Source organism: Syngnathus typhle, linkage group LG14 (assembly GCF_033458585.1).
Source record: "Syngnathus typhle isolate RoL2023-S1 ecotype Sweden linkage group LG14, RoL_Styp_1.0, whole genome shotgun sequence".
Lineage (NCBI taxonomy): Eukaryota > Metazoa > Chordata > Actinopteri > Syngnathiformes > Syngnathidae > Syngnathus > Syngnathus typhle.
This window is the reverse complement of record NC_083751.1, coordinates 9,575,812-9,600,993: the sequence shown is the minus strand read 5'-3', so window position 1 is coordinate 9,600,993 and position 25,182 is coordinate 9,575,812. Positions and strand designations below refer to the sequence as shown.

General features: G+C 46.5%; 3 protein-coding genes across 8 annotated transcripts; 2 read left to right on the top strand and 1 right to left on the bottom strand.

The window, feature by feature from the left end:
- Positions 1–121: 121 nt before the first annotated feature.
- zmp:0000001174 (retinoic acid-induced protein 2) lies at positions 122–3,350 on the top strand. 2 transcript variants are annotated; one of them, XM_061297694.1, is made up of 3 exons: positions 122–314; positions 780–984; positions 1,099–3,350. In XM_061297694.1, the coding sequence occupies exons 2-3, from the start codon at positions 808–810 to the stop codon at positions 2,227–2,229; spliced, it is 1,308 nt and encodes a 435-aa protein (XP_061153678.1). In that variant the 5' UTR covers positions 122–314; positions 780–807; the 3' UTR covers positions 2,230–3,350. The 2 variants fall into 2 exon arrangements, with proteins under 2 accessions (XP_061153678.1, XP_061153677.1); XM_061297693.1 differs by having other exon boundaries at positions 780–3,350.
- Positions 3,351–3,446: 96 nt separating this feature from the next.
- LOC133167128 (sex comb on midleg-like protein 2) lies at positions 3,447–10,387 on the bottom strand. The gene is made up of 15 exons (XM_061297692.1): positions 10,239–10,387; positions 9,161–9,257; positions 9,020–9,079; positions 8,863–8,933; positions 8,491–8,725; positions 8,315–8,403; positions 7,988–8,231; positions 7,455–7,714; positions 7,250–7,349; positions 6,969–7,172; positions 6,609–6,773; positions 6,329–6,457; positions 5,857–6,060; positions 5,570–5,730; positions 3,447–5,341 (listed from the first exon to the last, which is right to left on the bottom strand). Exons 2-15 carry the CDS (start codon positions 9,180–9,182, stop codon positions 5,216–5,218), a joined length of 2,070 nt encoding a protein of 689 aa, XP_061153676.1. The 5' UTR covers positions 9,183–9,257; positions 10,239–10,387; the 3' UTR covers positions 3,447–5,215.
- A 1,422-nt stretch (positions 10,388–11,809) lies between these two features.
- On the top strand, positions 11,810–25,001 carry LOC133167327 (cyclin-dependent kinase-like 5). 5 transcript variants are annotated; one of them, XM_061298057.1, is made up of 18 exons: positions 11,810–11,968; positions 13,538–13,693; positions 15,175–15,209; positions 17,641–17,686; positions 17,811–17,947; positions 18,028–18,148; positions 18,768–18,827; positions 19,399–19,489; positions 19,560–19,749; positions 20,111–20,191; positions 20,254–20,417; positions 20,552–21,542; positions 21,917–22,012; positions 22,266–22,374; positions 22,517–22,622; positions 22,686–22,791; positions 23,554–23,694; positions 23,814–25,001. In XM_061298057.1, exons 2-18 carry the CDS (start codon positions 13,657–13,659, stop codon positions 24,138–24,140), a joined length of 2,838 nt encoding a protein of 945 aa, XP_061154041.1. In that variant the 5' UTR covers positions 11,810–11,968; positions 13,538–13,656; the 3' UTR covers positions 24,141–25,001. The 5 variants fall into 5 exon arrangements, 4 of the variants coding, with proteins under 4 accessions (XP_061154041.1, XP_061154040.1, XP_061154044.1 ...); XM_061298056.1 differs by having other exon boundaries at positions 22,499–22,622; XM_061298060.1 differs by lacking the exon at positions 21,917–22,012.
- Positions 25,002–25,182: the final 181 nt, after the last annotated feature.

The following is a 25,182-nucleotide window of genomic DNA, read 5'->3' as shown; positions in this document are numbered from 1 at the left end:
TCAAAAATAAAAAGATAATATTTTTTAGGTGAAGGTTAAATGAAGGGGGGGGGGGGTATTTTATTAATTGGGGGAGTGGCTAGTACGGATGCTGCGCGCGCAATTCCGACGTGGCGTCACTTGGCCGGTGAAGAGAAGCGAGAGCACAGCAATGACAAGATAAGCCCAATCGCTTTTCCCCCCTCTATTATGCGGTTTATAAATATTAGTAATATTTATTGCAGTCTTTTACCAATCACGGAGGGGGGTGGCTTGTCGTCGCCGGCTGCGCTCGAACTGCTGCCGTGTGTCTGCTTTGATCTTCACTGTGTGAGGTGAGGAATTGAACATTTCATTGATGGACCAACGTTAAAGGGAAGGGAGAAAAAGGGATGATGACGCAGGCTTGGCTCCGGTTGATTTTATTTTTAAATAGATATTTGCAAAATTCTGCATTTATAGCATCGTGTTGTTATTGAGAGGTCCTGTTTGATTTGGTGTGGCTCGTTGTTGTCGCGTGGCTCGGCTGATTAGTGTGGGTTTTAGCGGAAGGTTAGCATGCTAGCAGGCTAATGGTAAGTGTCACTCATATTCGTCTTCTGTTCTTATGGCAACCGAGGCGCGCTTACGTCACGCTCCTCCAGTACGTGCGCGTCACCGCGAACTTTGCCGTCCTGGACGTCCGTCTATTACGAATATGTAACGACAGCAAGAAATTATAATTTAATCAATGAAACACGTTTAAAAAAAGTTTTTTTATTTACATTTTTTTTTACAGTTTTTATGTTTTATTTTTCTAGAATGACAATGGCCGAGTATCTCTACTGAATGAAGACTCACAGCCTTGGAATTATGGAAGCGTCTGATGAAGTGTTGCGCGCTGACATGGTGGGAGAAGCAGAAATTCCAGAGAAAGAGAACCAAGGCGTTGTTCCGTCGGCTTCGCAGGACTCCTGCACGGTGGGATTAAGCAAGGTAGAGCTTGCGGCGCCACCTGGGTCAGCGGTAAGAGCGGACACTTGTGCTCCAGCGGGTGGTGTGGCTCTGAAAATGGCCACCACCGTTCTGCACCCCGTGTGTCTGGGAGAAAACCCACTGATGCTCCCCATCCACCTCCAGATGGCGGCGGCTCACGGGCCCCAACTGGGATCGATGGGGGCGGCGCCCTACTTGCTGACAGGCACCAACCAGGTCTCCCTCCCGCTGGTCTTGGATCCTGCTGTGATCCCCCAGAACAATATCCTGTGCCCCAATCCGTTGTCCTTCGTGGAGCAGAAGTCTGTTGCAGAACCCACGCAGGACGGCAACCTGCTCTCCCTCCTCCAGAATCCCGCCTTTGCCGCAATCCTACAAGATCTTTTCCCGCCCCAAACCAGTCCCAGCACCTGCCAATCCACAGGCTCCCCATTCTTTCCGCCCACCTACTCGTCCCCTTTGGCCCCACTGGTTCCTCCCGCAACTCTCCTGGTCCCATATCCTGTTGTGATCCCGTTGCCGGTTCCTTTGCCGATCCCGCTACCCATCCCCATTCCTCAGACGGAAGACTCCAAGAGCAACCTGCCAAAAGCCATCTGCATGGAAACCAAAAGCACTCAGACTCCCAGAGAGCTAGACTCGGTGCAGAGTAGCTCATCGCCGCAAGTCCTGGACCTGTCCATGCGAGGACCGTGGCCCGTCGAACCCAAACAAGAATACCTCAGTCCACAGCATCAAGACAGCGTGCTGGACTTGTCTGTGCCTAACACCCAGAGACACCACGCCCTGTCCCATGGTCCCAAGCGCTCTATGGAGCGTAGCGCCAATCTTGACTCCAAAATCCTGGGTAGTCTGGCATCTCTGGACTTCAGTCGTCAGCACAAGTGGATGTTGGATGGCGGCGCTGGTGGGTCTGCCTCCCTGGGGCCGGTGTCGTCCAATCTGGAAATCGTCAGCAACCCGCAGACGACCAAGGTTATTGTCTCAGTTAAGGACTCCATCCCGGCCATCTTGTGTGGGAAGATCAAGGGCCTCAAAGGGGTGTCCACCAAGAACTTCTCCATCAAACGAGACGGGATCCAGGGGATGCCAGCCCAGCTTTTTGAGCTGCCAACGCCCCTTCCACCCCAGACCTCCCAGCATGGTCCCGACACATCCCTGAAGAGGGTCGCTGGTAAAAACCATGCCATCAAGCTGAAGAAAGTGAGCTCGCAGGGGATCCACTTCCTGCCCATCAAGAAGCAGAGACTGGCGACGCTTTTACCCAGGAAGTAAGTGGCAACCCCGCCAGCAGTGCAACAAACACTGGAACACACTGGTTAGACCGAGGACAGGGAACTCCGGTCCCAAACGTTCTCCTACTGCAACACACTTGACTGAAATGATCACGATGTGTTTTGAGGCTTTTACGGAGCTTGCTGATGGGTGTGTTGGAAGAGAGAAACGTAAGAAGCTAGACTGCGCCGCTCTTGGCCCGGAGTTGCCTAACCCCAAGTCAGACCTAGGCAGGGTTTGCTCAAGAGCACACTCAAGGGCTTTTTCCTTCTTCACGTCCAAGTTAACGGCACTACAGGTCCACGGGATGTGTTTCAATATTTCCTAACCTTTATTGAGCCAAGGCACTCGTGAAATTTTCCTGTCACCAAATGCTTGGGAAATCACTGATCTGTTTGACGTGCTTGAGGTCAAATAGGTCGTTTGCGCCTTTAGATTTGGGAAAGCCCAGTTGGCAAGAGCTGTTAGCATATGGCAGCTCCATTTGGGGGGTGTTTTTATTTTATTTTTTTGATTATTATTATAATCCCAACCAATACACAAGTTGAATCTTTTGTAGCTTGACTGCTGGAAATGCAAATTTGTATCATTACAAGTAAAAAAAGTGTTTAACTTTGAGCACATTTTTGTGTATTTGAGGCCATTTTTTATTTATTTTTTTTAATTACACAGCGTTTAAACAGTCCGCGTACATAAGTGTGATGAGATTAGAGTTAGGCTTAGCAGTGATGCTAACTTGGCTGTTAGTTTGTTTTCCTTCCCGAGTACACTTTGTGGTGGTAGTTTAGTGAACAAGAAGAAAAAGGTGACAGGGTTTTGTGCCTGTTGAATTGTGATTGTTTGTGATGAACAAATGAAAGCCTTACGCGCTAGATCTATATTTATTATTATTTATCATGTACATTTTTTCTGTTGGATCTGATCAACTTTGTTAATTTATTCTTTGTAAAATAATATTAACAATAACCCATGTGAGGATGAATGAATATTTATACAGCTTGAAAATGAAACAGATCTTATGGGTCACTCACTTTGGTGACCCCTAAAGCTAAGTCACGACAACATTTTGATGATTAAGCATTATTGGGGTCATAATTTTTAATAAATTTCTTTCCACCAAATGAGTGCCTTTGAATTTGGAATTCTTGGTATTATAGAAAACTTTTGCTGGTGTTGTTGCTATACAGTGCTCGTGAAAAGTAAAGTGGACAACAAAGTGAACACAAGTCTTTTATCTAATGCAATATCATAAGAAATGTTTCAAATACAAATTGACAGAAAGAGGAAGCATTGATTGGATCTTTTATATTAGTCAAAAACAACAACAGAAAAGAACAAAGAAACCCACATATTTGTGCTTTAGGATTTGTGAGTGAAGGAATTTTTTAAAACGTATCCTCCTAATTGTCTTTGTGTTCAATTTCACAAAGATGCCTGAAAATGGTGGCAAAGCCCTTTCTCCAATTAGAGATTACAGCCTGACTAAACGGGAAGCTCCCTCCTTTGCTTCAACATCTAAAAATCAGCAAATGACGCAAGACTTTTATCAAAAACCTAATTGAGGTTAGGTTAAAAACATAACCCAATCAATCACAAATTTGCATGCGTTTAAAAGATGGCGCTAAAAAACACCATTGACCTGAGAGTTGTCGCTTGCAATAGCGCCTCGTTGGGACAGTATTTCCTATTTCATGTTACAAATAGACTAAAAAATTTCATCATTTACAAAATATACATTCGGCAGCATGCTCGTGTGTTAAAGCCAGGAAGAGTGGGCTGACAAATACTAAGTAAAATCAAATATAAAATTCTTAGGAAATGTTCGACTAATACTTGACTATGTAGTGAGTTCATGAGTCACATCAGGGATGGGCATTTGATATTTGATCTCATTTTTGTTTGTTTATGAAACAGGTTTTGCTTGCGTAGATTTAATTGACGGCATAGGTACAGTAGGTGGCAGCAATGTATCGACAGTAGGGGTGTAACGATTCATCGATCCACATCAATTAATCGATATAATGCTCTACGATTTGTTGGCATCGATGCTAAACGTAAACAACTATATCGCCCGTTTTTGACCTCAGACATTAGACGCAACTTTATTTTGAAATCCAGGTCATTGTTGCTTGCCTCCTCTTTCCGGGAGCAGTGCGCGGCGTGTTGTGTCGTGAGCAGAGCAGGCACGTGAAAGGGGAGCCGACAACTACGCGGCTCCTGGGCTGGTGCTATGGCTAGTGTCCAAGAAAACGAGGAAATTCGCTCGCCTTTGGGCTTCAAGTCATTTGTTTGGAAGCACTTTGTAATTTCCTAAATAAAGAGTTTGCAGTACCTTGTTTATTTTGCGTATGAATTTATAAATCAAGATATTGTTCTATATCGATCGTAGAGCACTATATCGTGATGTATCGTGAATGAATCACAGCAGGCTTTAAGATATCGGCAAATATCGTATCGTGAGTCTTTGTATCGATACGATATTGTATCGTGACAAAACCCGCGATTTACACCCCTAATCGACAGTTGTTTGCTAACTGCGAAATGCAGATGAAGAAGAAGGACAAAGACAGCAAGGCATTAAATGGGCTGCATTTTTCTACCTTTGGTACTGCCTCCTCATTCACCTCTTGATATATACGCTTTTCAATGCTCGAACAAACGCTAATGACTGATTGGCATGTGACATAAGTGCGGGTAAGAGTGTCAATTAGTTGCAGATTTTCTCTATTTGCAAGGCTTGGTTCCTTTCCCCTTCACTGTAGTTGTCAATGGTTCCCATTCCTTGTTAATACGCCGTTAAACGGCATGAGGTGTGAGTGTGTAACAAAATGCGTTGGGAAACATTCTTCAGTCTCCGTGGTGCATCACGGATAATAGAAAGTCAGAAGAACACTATGGAGGGAAAACCTTCACTCTCCAAAAGTTGGAGAAGGTAGTGGGTCACACTAGTGGGTCTTCTTGCTGTCCTCTATGATCAAGTTGTGGGTCACACTTTGCCCTGCTTGAGCCTCTCGATGTGGTGGCACAGTTTGAGGGCGGGCCCCAGCTTCAGGCCCATGTACTTCATGATCATGTCACTCCGTAGCAGCATCAGTGCCTTGCCGTCGATTTCCTGAGAAAAACACACGAATGAGCAGCTAGCATGCTTTGAGAATAAAACAATCAATAACAAGCGAGTCTATTAGTACTGACAGAAACAACTACATTTAATTTACAGATTTTTAAATACAAAACAGTAACTTGTTTAAAAAAACTAAACAATGGCTAACTTTTATTCAAATCACAAGGTAAACACCAATGCTAACTTTTCAGGATTTTAGAGAATAAAATGCTAACTTACGTGTTTTCGGAATAATTCAACATGCGGTGCCAATGTCGCAGGGTCGGCGTCTCTCACAAACTGCATGACCTCGTCTATGGACCATGACGATGGGTTTCTCGCGGGCGTCTGCCAGCCCTCCCTCTCCGTGGCGCTGCTCTCTGGCCCAGTGGTTGAGCTGGCTGTGGCCCAACAGAAACATTTAGCAAAGATACATTCATTTGTACTTCTGGGATACTACAAGATACTTGTGGTTAGAAGAGAAATTTACTACCGCTGAAACAAAAAAATAATAATCTGATGCACACCTTCGACTCGCCGCAGCTGCGCTGACACCAACTCTGCGGGATTAGAGGAGAGTCGACGGGGCATGGGGGTGGCGCCGGATGGCGAGGAGCAATACTCAGAACGACTGCGTGCCATAAGCGGCCGAGGCATCATGGAGTTGGAAGCGGAGCCCATGTAGCGCTGCTCCTTCAGTAAGTCGTTATCTTCGTGCGGAAGAGTCTCGGCTGGAAAACGGGCAAAATGTGTCATGGTAACCACAGATCAACAAATACACTCTACAACACTTGAAGTTCAATCAAAGTGAGTTAATATTATTACTTAATCATTTGTAACACAGCCATGGTGCAGTGGTCATTGTTATGTAATATTTATTGTTTCTTTGTATTTATAATGTATTTTTAACTTCTAATTTATACTGTGATATGCTGTGTGAATTCACATTTCTCGTCTCATTACAAATATTGACGTCATGAGAAGGATATAGATATGTACCTTCCGAAGGGTGGGTGTCTGTGCGTAGATGTTTGGGCGACAGCGGCGCGGCGTACAGGGGCGAAACCCCGGCTAGGCCTCGCTGGCCCAAACGGCCCAGCGAGGGCGAGTCCAGTGCCTCCTCTTTGACTGGGAGTAAATAAAACACCACAACTTGTGTAAATTAACAAGGTTGATTTCTTCCGTGACATATTAGTCCGTTAATCAATCCTAAAACCATGTTCAATCGCAAAAAAACAAAAATTCTTTCTAGACCGTCATTGACCATGTGTCCACATACCTGCCTTGGTCCTGTCGTAAGAAGCGGCGTAGTGGCTGTACGGCTGGCTGCTAAACAGGTTGTCGCACTGCAGGTGACGGCACACCGTTTCCAGGAAGCGCAGCACGAAGGCGGCGCTAGAGGCCAAAGGCAGCTTGACCGCGCGGACCCCCTCGTCTGTTCTCACTGGGAACAACACGGTCATCTCTGTTGCTAGATCTTCACTTGACGAGTTTTAAAGAGTTAACACCGCAAGATGGCAGAAAAGCAAACCTTGGACCTAACCTCATTCGTGTGAGTAAGAACTGGACCAGTTGGAGGAAATGTGTTTGTTTTTTGTTGTTTTTGGGGTCGAGATGATGTGAGACATTTGTGTGTTACCTCTGACCACCTTTCCGCTCCCCGAGTGCGTCTGCAGAGCGTCGAGCAACACTTTGGGCTGGTACGCGCAGTCTAAACAGGACTGGACCACCTGCTGGAGCACGGAGTTCACAGGCGCCGGTCCAAAGTGATCCGGCAGATGCTGCAGGTGCTTGCGGTCCAGATGCGGGCCGCAGTTTGCGTGTTTGTTGACGTACACACAAACTGCCGTGGAAAAGGACGGACAAGCGTGAGAGGATGTTGCGATTGATAAAAGGCTGGCATGGACGTGACGTGAGCACCTGTCGATACCACAGTGGGCAGGCTGGCGGGGCTGCCGCGTTGAACCCGGATGGCGGGGGCACCTGAATGTGACAAGCTTTGGAGAATCTTGGGTTTTCGCTAGAAACACACAGGAAGCAACACAGATGAATCCTGACACTCAAAAACGTGAGTACAATTTCCCACCGCTCAGTCGTGCGATCACTCGATGGTCTCGAGTCTCACCTTGCTTCCGGGTTTTGGGCCTCGCTTCTTATGCGGTCGAGGTGTGACCTGTATGGAGCCGTTGCCGTTCTGGGCGGCGGCGGCTTCGGCCGCGGCTTTGAGGAGAGCGAGGGTCTCACTCTTGGGCCGGCGACCGCGTACCCCCTTCCTGACGGGCAGCCTGGGCAGCGGGTGGGGCAGTCTGTAGGGGGCCTGTAGGGAGCGCCTGCTGGGCTTGGAAGGCGACGATGTCAAGGCAGGCGGGTTCTTCGTGAGAGTGACTGTGGTGTGACACCAAGAAAGTCAAAGTCTGTATTTTTGTTGGGATTAGTTTGGTTTGATTTTGCTTTGTCACGTTTTGTCCGCGTGTCTTGTCATGTCTACGTATGTTTACGTTTCCATCTTATTTTTCAATCATCTCTCTTCAGCCACTCCTCTGGTCCAGGTGCACCTTGTTGTCTTGTCAAGTTTGCCTGTATTTAGTTCCTTAGTTTAAGTCTCAGTCACCAGATCACCTGTGCTTAAACGTTAGGCGGCTGTGCCGCAACACTCACCGCTATTGCCAGGGGGCTGCAGGCTGTGCTTGGTCAGCGAGCACCAGCCCACGGGAAAGATGTCCCGCGAGTCGTACTTGCACCAGTAGTCGAAGGCTCCTCTCCAGCCGTCGAACGTGACGAAGACCTCGTCGCCCATCACTTCGCCAATGGTGGCCGGGCAGATGAGATGCGGATTCTTCTTGTCCACTGCTTCCAGCTTCGTGCCCACTTTGAAGCTGTTCTGGGGGGGCCTTGGGGGCTCCTGAAAGCAAGGGGGGAGGGGCGTCATTGCGGCGGCTCCATCAAAGTGACCGTGCATGCTAGCGGCCTATGCGGTGAGGAGACCTTCTTGAAGGCTGTCGCCGGAGCCATCTCCGCTCCGTTCAAGGTTTTCAGTAGGAACATCGGCCACGAGGAGGCATTCATGCGAAATCCTGGAGAGTGACAAAAACACCTACACTTTTTTTTTCCCCCCCCATTGACAGTTTTTTTTGTAAAAGTGAATCTAAAAGAACTGTTACCCAATGGCGGCTGCAGCATGTCTCCTTTCTTCTCGCACGTGCCGATGGGCTGGATGTCGGAGGAGTCCACCAGCCTCCAGAAGTCGTTGCTGTTGTCGCTGCCGTCCAGGCGCAGTCGCAGGCGCACTCCCGTCAGGCCCATGACGGTGGCGATACACACCGAGGTGGCATTGCGGGGGTCGTGGGCCTCCAGCTTCATGCCAACATTGAAGTCGTTGGACGGTGGGATGTGAGCCTGAGTATGACAACATGAGCAAAGACGAGGTAAGAACCCCACAATCTGCTCTGTAAATCGTGCCGACCCAAAAGCTGAAGTGACCAACCAGCCCTACTTTTAAATCAAATAATAAGGTTATGACATCACAACCATACCTGACGAAAACAACTCTGTGGCGCCGGTGACGATGACGTTTCTTTGAGATATTCTTCCCAGGCAAAAGACTCTGAGGAAAGACACATTTGAGCTCACTTCTCAAGTTCAATTCATGTACAAGATTTAAGGGGGTAAAAATTGCATCTAGCAACTTGCCTTTGGTTACTTCTGGTGTCGTGCCTGCTGTTTGTTTCTCTTTTTTGCCATCCCTTTGCTCTAATAAGGGAAAAAAACAAATATAAAAATCCAAGGCTGGAGGGAATGTCCAATACAATATAACTTAGTCTTGTTTCTTACCTTTTATTGGTGTTCTTCCCATGTTGCCTTGAAATGGGGACCTTTTGTAACCCAATAAGAGGCTGCTTTTGCTGCTGCTGCCTGTGGGCTTTTTGTCCTAGAAATACATATTGCAAAGATGAAAATACAGTCACAGACATGCCTACGAATTGGTTGCAAAATGTGAAATATTTACATTTTGTCTCTGGAAACACAAAAATGATAAAAACTCGAAATGCTTCCAGAATCATACAATTGTCATACAATTCTGAATTATTTTAAATGACAACTTGAACATTTTAATCTATTCCCGGACATATGGTACATAATTTCAAATATGTCTTTTTGGTAAAAATACAACTTCATAATATTGTGGATAAAGGTAAAAGATATTTTCTACTTGGATAACTGTGATTAAAATTGCAACTTTTTTTTTACATAACACAACTTTAGCCTTATAAAATTGCATTTTCAGGGTTTTTCAATCTTTATTGTAAACAATTACTTGAACGTTGTAAAAATTACCATTTTGTGTTTTGTAGTCTTGTAAAATTATTTTCTTAGATCGTTTTTCAACTTTTTTCTTTTTAGAATCATTTTGAATTCAAATTTAAAATTTCTTGAACCAAGTATGGTTTAAAGTTTGAAACGTACGGTCTGCATAACATAGTTTTTATGTAACGATTCATGCGTTACCGGTATGCTGCCGGTTATGTAATGAGAAAATGTACTCATATCACTTTACATTATCCAGCTAACGTCCATAGGTTAGCCAAATGTTGTACATACATTATAAACTAATAATAAACAAACTATTGTGGTCCACAAATTATAGACCGGACACTGCTATGTCGTGTAAACATTACGCAGTATACAACGTGCGCCAGGTAATAGCCGGAGCCCCTTGTTGACAAGTTAGCCGCGCTTGCTAACTGGGTTGGCTAACGTTTCTTTCTTTCTTTCTTTTCTTTATTTTTGACCGTAAGGCGGGCGACATCATCCTCCCTTCCATCCCGATTAATCTGCCCAACACTTCTACTTGGGTTTTATTTAATAGTCGCTCCAAATAAGTTTAATTTCGTAGGCAGAGTTAACTTACCGGTGACGCCTTTTCTGGGAAAATTGCAGAAAAATTTAAGCACTTTTTTCTTTGCCTAATCGCCAGCTGCCATATTTCCCCCTCTTCTGTTTTGTGTGCGTGAGTGTGTGTGCGACACGCATGTAATATGTGCCGAAGATGGGACGCTTAGCAGCTCTCCAACGAAATTTTGATTGGATGAGAGGAGGACTACGGCCAATGAAACATTGGACATTGTGGAGCGTCCAGCCAATCAGAATCTATTTTTGTTATCATTAGCCAATCAGATTACGGAGTTGCCTGCGAGCGGAGCAGTTGACTTTCCGGAGAGTCGCTATTAAATTGTCACTTATCAATTAAGTCATGATACTTAGTATCACTAGTATGTTACTTATCATAAGTATATTTATTCATCTAACCCACTAGATTAATTTATTTTTGCAAGCCAGTTTCAGAAAATTTATTTTGCTCACCAACAACAACTTTATATTCATCCTCTTTCGCATGTAGAATCAGCTGGTCTTTCTTAACATTCTCAGCTTAGAGAAATGCGATTTCTTACATCTTCGTGATATGCAATTTCTTCCATCTTAGTTTCTAATGCGAGCAGTCGAGTCTCCATTGTTGTTTCCAGACTTTTCACAAGGGCAGTCACAAGGGCAGTCGGTGAAGCTTCCAGAGTTTTCATTTGATTGTTGAGCGTTTCCAAAGACTCAGATGTAGTATTATCCTTTTTGGCCCCATAGTTTTTTTTGTTTGTTTTTTTCTCAAAAAGTTTTAAGATGTCTGTGTGTCAGTATGCCTAACCTTGAGGGAGCAGAGCAAAAAGCATCCTACCCTCTCGGTAGCCAGAACGGAAAGAGAAAAAAAAATCACAATTTTATCCGTCTTTATTCGTTCTGTGGTGGAGTCCCTTGTTGTCGAGGCCGTTTTTATTTCTTTCCACTAGAGAGCAGTATTAGCTACAGCAATACTTGAACACGCAAGGCTGAGTGATACTAGTTATTAATGCCTGATTGAATTATACGATGAATAAGATGCACTTGCTTTCCAACATGACCTAAAAGTTATCTTAATGAAACAATAATTGTGGAAGCGTCATTGTTGCATACCCAAAAGGGTGAACCCATATTCTGAGCCATACCCTGTGGCCTTTTGTCTGGTACTGCTGAAATATGTATAAGAGATGGTTGTTCATATTTCTAGGTTTATAAACTGTTGTGTGGTGTGGTATGCTCTGGAACATGACTTTCCAGATGTGGGACAAATGATGTGGTATACTTTGGATCATGATATGGAGCTTTCTATTGAAATAGTTTTTGGACATGGTATTTTTTCCATTACAAGATGTTCCGATTGATAGACAAACAATTTTTCGTTAGACCGTCCCGTGCGCTTGTCCGGAAGGCGGCGTGTGATCTTGTGAATTATGTAATTGAGAAATTAGAACAACAATATCCCACTTCGCACTAAACACCGCCAGCGCCGCAGCGACGAGAGCGTTCTGCGATTGGTCCATTTGCTCGGAGGAGTCATCCGAGAAAGAGCGCATCGGCCGTTGCGATTGATCAGTTTGTGCCGCCACTCAAATACGTTGCCCTGGCGACGGGTAGCTAGCAGCTTGTCAAAAGCGTACTTTAGCCAGTCAGTCGGTGGATTGGACGCTGCAAGCTTGTTTGGGAAGGAACTCCTCCGCTCGTGGGTGGATGGACGACCCCATTTTGAGCATTTACCTCGTTGATATTGACCGAGTGAGTACTTTTCAAGTCTTTTTGGGACGATGCAAACGCGGAGGAGTAGGAGGAGGCGGTGATGAGTGTTTACGGCGCGGCTCATTGCCGCTATGGGTGTTTACGTAGCGAGAAAGAAAAAAAAAATCGTAATTAGCCTAATATTTCGCGTCACTTGGCTGATAAATCACTACTGAATGCATTCTACGAATCCGCTTCACGCGTCATTGTTGCTATTATGTTGCACTCGTTGGGTGTTTTCAGGTGGGAGTTAAATCCCACGCATGCGCACACGCACTTATGCCGACCAAACGGAGGTTCGCGGATACTTTCATTCGCGATCCATGATTGCCTCAGTACACATATTTAATGTTTAACTCTTACATATATTTACTTTCCATGCATAATATATGTTTGCAAAAAATATCCTCTCAATAGATGTCTTTTTCAAATCATGCTCTACCAACGCCGATAAGACACATTTAAAATAAACTTTTTAATTTGAGTATGAATCAACATTATACTATGGTACTAGATTTTAATGTTAGATATGGAACTTGGAGTGCAAAGTATTTTTTAGGTGGTACTTTATGTAAAACCTTTGAGAACTACACTATCCTTCAGATGTTGGGCTCTGCTGCTGATCAAAATTGTGTCGATTTAGTCGTGGACGAGTTTCGTCAAGTGTGGTATTAGACATCTCTGTGGTGATGGAACTCAAAACCCAAAAGAATGCACCTAATTCGGCCATCAGGGTAATGTAGTTGAACCCCTATCTCAAAATGCCAATAATTGAGTTTTTGTTTTGCTGCCTTGAAATGTCCGCCTTTTTGAGCCAATTTCACCTTGGGAATAGTGTCTTGATGCAGTGAGGGGTAAAGGTTAAAAGTAGTGTATATTTTCAGCTTCCCGCACAGACTCCCGATATCCTCACCACGCATGAGTCACTGTGTTGATAAGAGAGAGCTCCGAGAATCCACACAACCATCCGCAGCCTTGTCGTTCTTATTTTTTGGGCCCTGGAGAGGGGCGGGCGTAGACGATTGGTGGCTTGTTTTTGGGGAAGGCTCGGAAAGCTCCTTGTGTTGACTATTCATCGGTACACAATGGTGGTATTCCACGCTCAGGTGTCTGGAGGCTCCTGGGGTTCCGCGGAGTTTTTTTTGGCAGCCGAAAAGCAGGAGATGATGATAGTGGCACATACCTGATTCAATATGTGCAAATAATATAGATTTATTAGCTTTGTTGATGCAATCTAGAAACTTTGAGTTTGGACCTGAAGATATTTTGTTTCTAGGCCTTAAGCATTTTTTGACGGCTAGAGGTCATATGGGTCATCTGTTCATGTTATGGATAAATGTGTTGGTGTTTTTGCTGTTGCAATAAAAACAGGACAAAGTGCCCCAAGATGTGTCTTTGGTTTGATTAGAGTGCTGACTTTTGTTTTTTTCTTTTTCACCAGCTCGTCAATTTTTAGTGGTCTGACTGATATGTGTACATTTTTCGGTACTGAATTTACATAAAGAACAGAAAGTGACATTTTCGCCACATGTCCCTTTCAAGGTTTAAATGACTGCGTTTGGGTTGCAGATGACGGCCATGCGGCGAGGGGCGCTGCACCCAATGGGAGCCAGCATCTGGCCACGCCCCCCTCTGCCCGAGCGCCGTGAGCCTTTGACGCCGTGAAGACCCGTGACGTCGGTGATGTCATGAATAAATTTGAGGTCCTTGGGATTGTGGGTGAAGGTGAGTCGCCGGTGAAGTTGGAAAGCCTTTCTCTCAACTGCTGATGTAATTTGGTTAGTGGAATCCAACCGGTTACTCTCACGGACAAATGTTTCCATAAGTTCGTAAACTACTGTAATGACTAACAGATCCCTGAAGATGGCGGCGTTGCAGCTCTATTGGATTAGAGGTCAGCACAGGTTTTGAGTGAAAGTCAAAGATTATGGCGCAAATTAGAAGTTGTCAGGTCGGAAATACGGAAGAATTGCCAACACGTTTGAAGTCGGACAAGTTTCGGTACCTCGCCCTTGATTAGAGTAAAATGAGTGCGTCGCAGTAGCTGATAGAAAATGTGTATCGCTATTTTGTGAAAAGGCTCATGAAGTGGATGAGGAACGAGGTGAAAAAACAAAAGTTGTTGGCATTCAACTTGAGCCATGCACCGTATCCAGCACAGTCATAGATTTTTCCTTCGCGCATGTAAGGTCAGTCAATTGTTGTCGATGGCTCACGAGGACTCGCCATTCACGCCATTCACCGCTTACGTAATTAGGCAGCTTCTGCGAGCCTGTGCGAAGGAGGAGAATGACATTCAATTTGTCCTTTTTTTCATGGCCAGTCCTCAAAATAATCATACATTTTTTATGCTATTGTCCATCTGTCGATGTTGCTTCCAAATGGGGTTCGTTTGGACGGATTCCCTTGTTTGGTCCTGGTTCGGGAGTTTGTCCAAAAAGACTTCCTGTTTAATTTTGGGGTTATTCTTTGAGATTTTTATGATTATCTGTTCCTTTTGTATGAATCCCACTAAAGTTGCTTTGGTTAAAATCAAAAGATTGAAATATTCCCAAAATTGCACAGATTAAAAATTCTACGGGTTATATATCATGATGACCTCTTTAAATCTCCCAAATGTTAAAATACTACAACCATTCCCCAAAATGTGACCAGGTTAAAATAAAACGACTGTAAATCCAGCAAATGTTGCACGAGTTAAAATAAGACTAGCGTGAAGCTATCTTTCACTCGTTCTCTCCTGAACAAAACGTGTGAGCTCAATGTGCTTTTGCCACGTCATCGTTGAGGAGACGTTTGCAGTTGTATGAGGAAAAAATGTCTTCTTTTTTTTTTTTTTATTGCTAGACTGTTGGCATGACAACACCAGCGGCAGCAGGGCAGAACACTTTCACATCCCCTCGCTGGCCACCACATTAGGTACACTTGGTCAGTGTAACAACTATCGATCCAACAACCTGGGGACTTTGTAATGCGTAATCACCAGAAGCGGTTCTACTCGGACACAGTGGTTCTGGCCCATGTGATCGCTTTGTTACACTTTTGCGAGGTTGTGCGGAGACAGTGGAGCCGTTCCATAGAATCTCTTTCAACCTCGTTGTAGAGGACATCTGATGGAGTTTATTTATTTGAAATGTATCAGTGAACAATTTCAAGCAGGACAACTCGTCTCCAATTATGGAATGACCTTCTTCTCTTCCTTCCAGGTGCCTATGGAGTTGTTCTCAAGTGCCGACACAAGGTAAGATCAAGATCAAACAACCACCCTAAGGTATGGTAGCACATATTGAGCAGCAGTAAGTGGGTCAGTGACCCACACGGCCGCCTCTGGTCGTGTCATCTCGCTCCATTTAAGGAAGAAGCCCAGCTGAGTGTTGACACCTGAACATGGAGAAAGAAAAATAGGCTGCCTCACACAAACAGATCTGCAGTAAACACGCGCTCTGTTATTTATTTTCCCTGCGCTCACATCTTTACAGTAGTGACCTCCACTCGGCTAGCTCGCCAGACGGTCGGATGCGACGATGCTTAGCTCTTGATTGATTAGCTGATGAAGATTCAGCCTCCATCTGCCATCAAACAGTCAATCACAACGTGTGATGGGGACTTTCTTCTCAAATGCTTTCATTTGTTTCTGGTTTTTCTGGCATCCAGCACTGGAATGGCACCGCAGAGCTTGTGCCGCTCTCGCTCTGCGGGAAAGTCACTAATAGATGCCACCAGGGCCTTTGATGCGTGGCATGACGCGTGGAGGCACAGCGGGCAGAACAGCGCCTGCCGCAGATCGATGTGGACCGTTGCCACGTGGGAACGATCGCATTGTCGGAGCAAACGGGCCCGCGGAGGCGTGCGCTCGCCAAATTGGAGAAAATGATCGGTCGCAGCTGCGCGGCATTCACGCCCACCCCCAAATTAAAAGTACAATACATGTCGTTAGAAGCCTAAATGGATCAGGCCAGAAATAGAATCGAGGAACGGTTAGACGGAACAGCGACATGGCGAATGAAGTCGGAAAAGTGACTCTTCTCTCAGTGTGATAATGGCTCGTCATTTTATTGTTACTTTAAAAGGAATTTGAGCCTCTGCGTTTCTCAACGCAAACTCATTTAGGAACATCGCAGGTTAGCTCAAAACAAGATGTTGTGGCGGTTCTCTGCACTGGCTTTATGTCACATTTGGCCGTTGTCGGCGAGTGGGCCGGGCGCACCAGCTGGCCTTTTATTGTTTATTTTAAGCCCTTAACAAATCCCACTGACAGCCAGTCAGGCAACGCGCGCTAATGTGGGAGCGGAAGCCAGCTCGGGTGAATGATTACTACGAGCGAAACTGAAGATTAGGCGAACTAATCGGAACCGGAAAGAAGGAGGCATTTCGTTTTGGTGAGCAGGTGCCTACACAGGAATTTGAGTCTACCCTATTTATGTACCTATCCATGCCCCCTCCCCCCTTTCTTAGATGGGATAAACTAGAAACTCTTCCAAATGTTTATTTCCAGACAGCAATGATATTTGGGCCCGATTGAGGTCACATTGAGAGACTGACGTCAACATTCTCACTTCCAACTAAGTCGAGGGTTTCTGCCGGAGTCAAGGTGACCCATTTAAGTCCGCTTTTTCCTCTCCTGTCCCACTTTCTCCTCGTGGGCCGACATAAATAACCCTTCTCTTCAAAAAGGGGGCGGACAGATGATTAGACTTTTTCAATTTTCCCTTCCCACTGCTCGACAACCGCTCTGTAGCCGGATCGGGGGAAAAGAAAGAGAATTGCGTCGTCCGCAATGTTACGCAAGCCGGAGGAGTCCGAAAATAAAAGACGCCATCAACATCAGATGTTCACGCTGACTCACTCCACGATGACTGGCGTCATCTTCCGAAACCGCGAAATGGACGCTTTGATCCTTATGAAATCATTTAAGTCACACTTTTGGATTCAATTTCAAACCCTGTAAGGTAGATCACAAACAATTGGAGAAGAGAAATGGACGCCGACGGTGCTCATTATAAAATAGTCTCAAAAGAGCAAACGCTTTCTGTATCTTCCGGGGATGCAAGAGAGAGTCGAAGCCTGTCAATGTTTTACTCGTGTGTGAACACAGGGACCGGTGGTGCGATAAGCCCATTCAGGGCTGCATTCTTGAACTCTGTGCCTCAACTAATCATGAGCGCCCTTGTGATACACTCCCAACAACAATCGAGTCTTTTCGCTTGATCCCGTTCACTTTTTGGCAGCATGTCTGCTGTTGAGGTTTTGCGGGTCAATTTGGAGGCTGTCATCTTTTTCCAGCAGGTTGTTGCCTTCGGCGCAGCTCCAAGCACAAATGCCAGCTGGGTCTTATAAGTAGGCCACCTCAAGAACCCGGAGAGTCTCTGCCCCCCCCCCCCCCCCCCCAAAAAAAAGGGACTAAATGTGCTTTAGTGGTTTGAAACTGGAAACTGAGTTATAAAATACTGTCAATAAGCGATCCAGACTCCCTGTCGCTGACGTAGCTGGTGATGAATCAAAACGTGCTTTCCGGCCGTTGCATCACCGTGTGACAAAATAATGACACCTCTCCAAAGCTTTTCACTTCAGGGGTGATTTGTGCTTTGACACCAATTTGAATTTTGGCCTTGTTCAGAAATTCAAGTGCTCTTCTCATTTATTCAGCTCTGATAAATGTGTTTTTCTTGCAGGACACCAATGAAATTGTGGCCATAAAGAAATTCAAAGACAGTGAAGGTAACATGACCTTTTTGAGCGACGAAATTTATTCTCTTTTTGTGGGATTTACATGAACCTGAACAACTCAGACGGGAGTTACGCTCATCATATTTCAAACGACACAATATTGACTTTTGCTCAGAAAATGAGGAGGTCAAAGAAACAACGCTGCGGGAGCTCAAGATGCTGCGCACGCTCAAGCAGGAGAATATCGTGGAGCTCAAAGAGGCTTTCCGGCGGCGAGGCAAGCTCTACCTGGTCTTTGAGTACGTGGAGAAGGTACGAAGGACGGACCTCGTGGACCTCAACTCCTTTTCTTTCCCTCAATGTTTTTTCTTCTTCTTCTGTTTGCTCCCTAGAACATGCTGGAGCTGCTGGAGGAGCTCCCCAACGGAGTTCCTGCTGACAAGGCACGCAGCTACATCTACCAGCTGATCAAGGCCATCCACTGGTGCCACAAGCATGACATCGTTCATCGGGGTAACCCGCTCACGCTTGATCACATTTCATTAAAAAGGCAAAAAAGAAATTAACGTGCAAAATGTTTTTATTTTTATTTTTTATTGAAGTACTGATTGGTACTCGAATAAAAAATACAGACTCTCAAATGTATTTAGGCATCAAAGTATTTATTATCTGTAACTTTATGCTATATGCTTTAAAAAAATAACAAAAAAGACAAAAAAAAAAGTGATTCCACTCAGTGAGCTTTTTAGTGGACAAGGAGAAAGCCAGATGGCAACGGGCCGTCCAAATGGCCGCTGAGATCCCTCGTACGATTCCTTCTGCTTCCTCGGGCTTGTCCTTTATGAATAAGTCATGCTTTACAATCTATGAATTTCCATGTTTCTTTAATTGCTGGATCTCTTTAGTCGTTGTCTCCAAGGGCAGTTGGACACACTCAAATTGTAAAAATAGATGGATGGTTGTGCTATTTTGACTTGTGTGAATCGACTGAATTGCTTTGAAGTGATTCAACCATATAAATGTTTTTCACTCCAAAAGTTTGATTTGAAATTTATTAGCAAAATAACAACTTTTGGTTTTAATTGTGTGCAATGACGTCCTAAGGTTGACGCGTTGTCTGCTCATTCTTTAGACATCAAGCCGGAGAACCTTCTCATCAGCTCTGACGACGTCCTCAAGTTGTGCGACTTTGGTAAGCTGTGACACAACCGGAGCATTATTTTGGCATGCTATATTTATATGCATGTGGTTAACCACAGATCCAGTTGACATCTGCTCTTTGTCCTTTCTTCTAAGACAATTTAGTAGTAGCAGATAGTATATTAAAGATGTGGAATAATGTCTCAATCGGTTATCCGCACGCTTTGGTACCTAAAGCGTATGGCGATGCGACAGGCTCGTGTGGCGCTTTGAGCCAATCTGGCAATGGAACGAGGGGCTACGGGGGAGGGAAAAACATCATGCGGGCAATCTGCTACGAGAGGCGGGAGGCCGTGTTGGAGGCACATGGAGGCCAAGCGGATGCCAGTTCGTAGTCTGTAGTAGAATCTATTTCCGTCAAAATGTTTATTATTTTCATCCTCAAGTCTGAAATTAATGCAGTTCATATTTTGTTCCGTCGGGCATTATTATTTTTATCAAATTCAGCTCAAGCTAGCACTGTATTAGAACCTTGCATACAGATGCCACAAGAGGGCAGCAAAGCACTTCAAAAGAACTCCAAACTAGCTGCAATTTGGTCTCATCTTGTCATCTCTTGGCAGGATTTGCACGCAACCTCTCGGAGGGAACGGACGCTAACTACACCGAGTACGTAGCCACCAGGTGGTATCGCTCTCCGGAGCTCCTGCTCGGGTACGTCTGTCAGCAAAAGCCCCGAAAAGCATCGACTTGCTCCTACTTAGTCCTCCTTCTGTCTTTTCAGGGCTCCGTACGGCAAAGCGGTGGACATGTGGTCGGTGGGCTGCATCTTGGGAGAGCTGAGCGACGGACAGCCCCTCTTCCCGGGCGAGAGTGAGATCGACCAGCTCTTCACCATCCAGAAAGTTCTGGGGCCTCTTCCGCCAGAGCAGATGAAGCTCTTCTACAGCAACCCTCGCTTCCACGGACTGCGGGTAAAAAAAAAAAAAAAAGAAACCACTCATGCCGTCACGCCTCCATCACCTTTTTCTTCTCTCCGTCTTGCTGCTCGCGCACTCTGCTACACTTATTAAAAAAAATGACCTTCTTCTGGCTGCGCCGTGACTGATTGCATCACAGTGACTCATCGGTGTATCGTGTCCTGCAAGCCGGGTTGCCCTTCCTTTTACTTGTTCGTGCCCACGCCTAAGGAGTTGATAATGAGCACTTTGCAGATTGCTCATTTTTATCAGTCTCCGACAGCACCCTCGCAATGTGTGCTGAACTCTACCGATCCTGACTTCTGATCTTATTTTTTTTTAACAATCTTGTCTCGCTTGTTGATGTTTTTCTTAGTTCCCTACCGTAAACCACCCACAGACACTGGAGCGCCGATACCTGGGGATCATCGGCGGAGCCCTGCTGGACCTGTTGAAGGTACTTTTGTGTGATCACGACGCTGAGTCAGAAGAGTGGGAGCGTCTCGTTGTGCGTTCCAGAGTCTTTTGTTACTCAACCCGGGTGAGCGGTTCCTGACGGAGCAGGGCCTCAACCACCACGCCTTCCAGTCGCTGAGGCTGGCAGAGCGGACCGGGCCTCCCACGCCGACGCCAGTGCGCTCCTCCAAGAGGAAGCCCCACCACGGAGACACCACGCCCAGCAGGTGGAATTCACATCTTTTTTTTTTTCACTCTGCAAAGTCAGCTCCCTTTGTGGCCATTTAGTCGAAAGTCAAGGAAGGTGTTGCTGGCACTGACTTAATTTTACTTTTACTGATTGTGTTTGGTCCCTGGCCAGGAGTCACGGCCTGAAGAGCTCGGGCAGCCATCGCTCCAGCACGCGCGACTGCTCCAGCTTGCCACGCCACGAAGACCTCCACCCCAGCAGCAACAGCGGCGAGAGCGGCGGCGGAGGAGGAGGCTTCCTCAACGGCAACCTGCCGACAGCAATAAACCTGAGCCCCACGCTGCACCCCAAGAGCTATCCGGCGCAGATCTTCAACCACTCGGCTTCGTGCGGCGTGGACCTGCCCCACCTGCTTGGCCCCTCTGACGCCAACAAGGGCGACTTTGACGTCAGCCCGGGCCCCAAGGGCTCCGACGGCCCCGGAGCCAAGTACCTCAAATCTAACTTTCGCTCGCAGCAGCACCGCCACTCCTTCGTGGAGGGCAAGACCAGCACCCTGCAGTCGGCGGAGAAGCACGGCCGCCACGGCTACGTGGAGGCCCCTGCGCCCAAGTTCTCCTACCTGAATCTGTCCAAGAGCTACGGCACGCTCAGCGACGCCAAGTCGGTGGGCAACCTGAACGACGTGCACCTATATGCCGACGAGCCAGCCGCCCGCTACTTCCCCTCCAGCTGCCTGGACCTAACGGCGCCCAGCAGCCCGGCGGTGCGGCGCTCTGATCGCCGGGGGAGCACCCGCGCTGAGCGCGAGAGCAACACCCTGGACTCATCCTTCCGTCGCTCGTCGGCCCGCCGCAAGGACTCGCCGGACGGCCCCGACCCCAACGAGGGCGGCGGAGGCGGGAGCCACGTGCACTCTCTGTCGGCCCCGCACGAGCCCTACGCTCAGGGCTACAGCAGCCCCTTTTCGTCCCAACAGAGACCACACCGCCACTCCATGTACGTGCGGCGGGACCACCAGAGGACTCACGGGGGTGACGACGGGCTCCTTGTGGGCCAGGGGGCGCCCACCCGGGCCAGCAGCCTGCAGCTGCTGTCGCCGCAGCTGCAGCACCGCACGTTGCCTCGCCACTCGGCCTCCAGGGAGGAGGACATGAGCCGGGTCAGTCGCTCCTCTTCAGTTAAAAACACCGACGGTGAAAATCTGCAATACGGGGACCCTATTAAAAAAAAATTGAAGAAAAGTTTGACCACCTTTCCCCGTCTTAAACTTACACAAAACGCACAATTGACCAAAATTCTATATTGTCCATCCATGAGAATTTAGGAAAGCACAGCAAATATTTTTTTTGTATTTGAAGATGTCCACATGAAGATGTCCGTCCAGCTGTAGGATGGATGCCGCTACTTGTAAACGCTGCTACTCCTGCGGGCTTTTGCATCGTGTTGTGTGGCTGTGTGTACTTGTACTGCGCTTTCTGTTGCTGACGTGTAGTTGCTGCTGCTTGTGTGTATGTGTTTGTGTATTGTGTCCAGAGTGATCAAGCCCCCGCCGAGGCGGCCCCCCACAGCCGACCCCCAATCAGGGACTCCACCAGAGACAACTTTCACGCGCAGAGGCAAAAAAGCGAGGTCCATCCCTTTGTCTTGCCCTTGCTTACTTTCGCTCCCCCCCCCTCCAGATTTCTCTCTGCTACTTTCCTTGCTATGGCTAGTGCTACCATCATGCTCTGCCTGCTTTGCTGCTATACTAATGTGACAGTTAAAGCCATGTTTACATTGTCTCAACACATACATAACATAAACTTTTATTCTTATGATTGTCGTTTTCATCACAGTCGGGCTGCACGACGACTGTGGTGTGTTGACCGCGTTTGTGTCTCAGGTGGGCCTGTACCATGAGCCTCAGGCGGAAGATGGCGGCGCATCGTCTAAGGAGAACCGCAACATCTACAGCGAGTCTATGCCCCGCAAGGTCGGGAGCTTCTACAGAGGTGGGTCAGGCAGACACACGGTACGGCGGGCTATACTTTGGACCACGGCATCGCCTGCGTGTGTTCTTGTGTTGTGTTGGTGCCCAAAAGGCAAGTGATGTTCTCTGTGGTGTTTGTTGAACAGTCCCTTCTCCTCGGCCAGACAATTCCTTCCACGACGGCCGCTCCCAGGTGCGAAGCTCGGGCATGACGGGCGATGCCGGCAGCCTGGCCAACCACTCCAAACGCCAAACCGCTTTCGACCCCTGGTAAGCAACCCACCCTCCACATCGTAGCATCCCTGCTTTAACACACTGATTTTCCCACGCGAGGACGGGTCCAGACACGGTGGTGCTGAATACAGCCGAGCCATCCAAGGAGAAAGAAAAGCAGGGTTTCTTCAGAGCAATAAAGAAGAAGAAGAAAAAGCCTCAAATGGTGAGTTGGTGACTCACTCTAGCGCAAGTGACGCATGTTAGGCATCGGAGTCAAATTATAATCCTTTAGGTAAGGGATGTTTGAACACAAATGGTGATGCAACACTTGTAGACAACAAGTATCACAATACTAAAAGGCATATATTATTGATCCTCTGCCAAGAGCTACTCGAGTACGTTTCATTCTTTACTTTGGATTTAATCATCTCATTGGGCTTTTTATAGAGTGCAATATTATATTCTCCAGTCTTTCTTGCACGTATTCCACATCAGTCAAATCAAATTTCGGCACACCGCCAAACAAAACACAAAAGCTATATTTGAAAAGCGGTGAACCCCCGCCCACCTTTTGTAGGAGGTAGGGAGCCAGCCATACCGCCGCTACTCACAAGAATCCCCCAGAGTCACCTAAGAAGGTTGACTGAGGCGAAGAAAGAACCCTGTCAGGAATCTGAAACGTGACGCAAAGCAGTAACACTTTATGAAGGGGCTCATTTTCCTTTTTGGCTGCTCCTTTCTTGCCAAGTTGGGATGAGGAAGCAAATAAATGCAATCTGGCCAGTCGGAATAAGCCGGGTGTATTTTTAGCTTCTCATTTTCTGCCACTGTGACACACACACACGCACACACTTGATGAGAACTCCAAGCTGCTAGAATGATGCACTGGATGCTTGTCACGTCATGTCTACATTCTCTGTGTCTTTATACAATACTGTGCTTTGCAATGCCCCAAAGAGTATTTGTATGCGTATTTATTTGACAGGTTCCCAGTGAAGAGGCGGTGCTGCAGAAGTCGTCGCGTTCCCACCAGAGCAGTCGCCACCGGAGCCGCGACAAGAGTCGAGAGCGGGAACGCGAGCGGGACAAAGAGTGGGCCGACAAGATGGCTGACTCGCACTCGCCGGTATGTCCGGTGTGTCTTGACCAAACACCATCAGATTCCAAATTTTCGCATTTGTCCTTCGAAGTTGGATTAATTCATTCCATCGTCCTTTTGTCCCATATTTTATTTTATCCTCCCAGAGCCAACCGCTCAAGTCGCTGCGCAAACTCCTGCACCTCTCATCATCCTCATCCAATCAGACGGCGGCGTCCGATATGCGCTACCAGCAGCTGCCAGGCCCCGGGCCCCAGGGGGCCTTCTCGGACGGGCGCGGCCACTCGGGGGTCAACACCCCGCAAATGAAGAGCAGGCAGTCAGCCTACCCGCAGCTAGAGCCCGGCTGGCATGCCGGCAACCCTTACCCCGAGCAGATGGCCGTCAAGGGGGGCCAGAACGGCCACGGCTTCGGGCGCCCCTCCAGGTCCCGCATGGCCAACCTCAACGACCTGAAAGAGACGGCGCTGTGAACCAACAACAACACAAAGGAAGTACCCAACACACACATTGATGGACACACACGCACACTATATTACACACACGCACAGTGCACCGCTTACAAACTGAAGGCCGAAAGCCTTCTTGTGTCTTAATGTTTTTTTTTTAAAGGCTTCCAATGTTTGATAGACTTTCTATGATGACTTTATTTGTATTATAAAGTACATATTAAAAATGGAATATTTAACTATATATGTATATAAATATAGAAATGGCTAGATGAAAGTGTGTTTTTAGAGAGCCTTATCTATTTGTAAAAGGTGCGGTCGGTCTTGTTGGGCAAAGCCTGTCGGCACGGAAACGTCACGTGACATTGTAATGCAACACGCGCGCGCACATCAACTGAGTTGACAATCTTTCAATCAATCACTTCCTTTTGATTTGACCTTATTTCTGACACATTATTGTACAGTTGCTGCACACTTCATTATTATGATAATTAAAAATGAAAGCATTGTTTGTAAGGTTCCTTAGCTGGGATTCTATAAATGCCCAATGAGGTGTCCACGCTGTAAATTCTAATCAGCGAGAAGATGTGTAGGAGGAAGTGTGTGTATTATATTAATACTACTAATGTGGGAGTCTTTGTCTGCTATTTACACACATACACGTGGTCGCGCACACACACACACACACGCATACACGCACACACCCTATTTGTTTACAGGCAGTCCAAACCAAACACTGTTTCAATTGGAATTTTTGTTACACATTTGTAGCATAGTCCATTGTGTTTTCTCCTCCCCCCCCCCCCCCGACAGACAAATGTGTTATATTCATGTTTACATCTGTAACGCTAAAGCTCAAATAAATTGGACACTGGTTTCATTTGACACGAGTGCACGTTGTATTTTTTTTTTCCAGAAACATTTCAGCCGCACGAATATGAATCAATATTTTAAATTCAGGATTTTTTTTCTCTCAATCAAAACACAAAATGAGATAATATTACAAGATTAAAAAAGTATTCTCATGAGATTATCCGATATTTATGGAAGACAATTATGACCTTAG

Coding starts and splice junctions, on each gene's coding strand:
- zmp:0000001174 (XM_061297693.1), top strand. CDS start 808: ATGAAGACTCACAGCCTTGGAATTATGGAAGCGTCTGATGAAGTGTTG.
- LOC133167128 (XM_061297692.1), bottom strand. CDS start 9,182: ATGGGAAGAACACCAATAAAAG. Junction 8,726..8,862: donor CACAGAGTTGTTTTCGTCAG/GTATGGTTGTGA, acceptor TGTCATACTCAG/GCTCACATCCCACCGTCCAA. Junction 6,774..6,968: donor GAGCGGAAAGGTGGTCAGAG/GTAACACACAAA, acceptor TGTTGTTCCCAG/TGAGAACAGACGAGGGGGTC.
- LOC133167327 (XM_061298056.1), top strand. CDS start 13,657: ATGAATAAATTTGAGGTCCTTGGGATTGTGGGTGAAG. Junction 13,694..15,174: donor CCTTGGGATTGTGGGTGAAG/GTGAGTCGCCGG, acceptor TCTTCCTTCCAG/GTGCCTATGGAGTTGTTCTC. Junction 19,750..20,110: donor CTCGCTTCCACGGACTGCGG/GTAAAAAAAAAA, acceptor TGTTTTTCTTAG/TTCCCTACCGTAAACCACCC.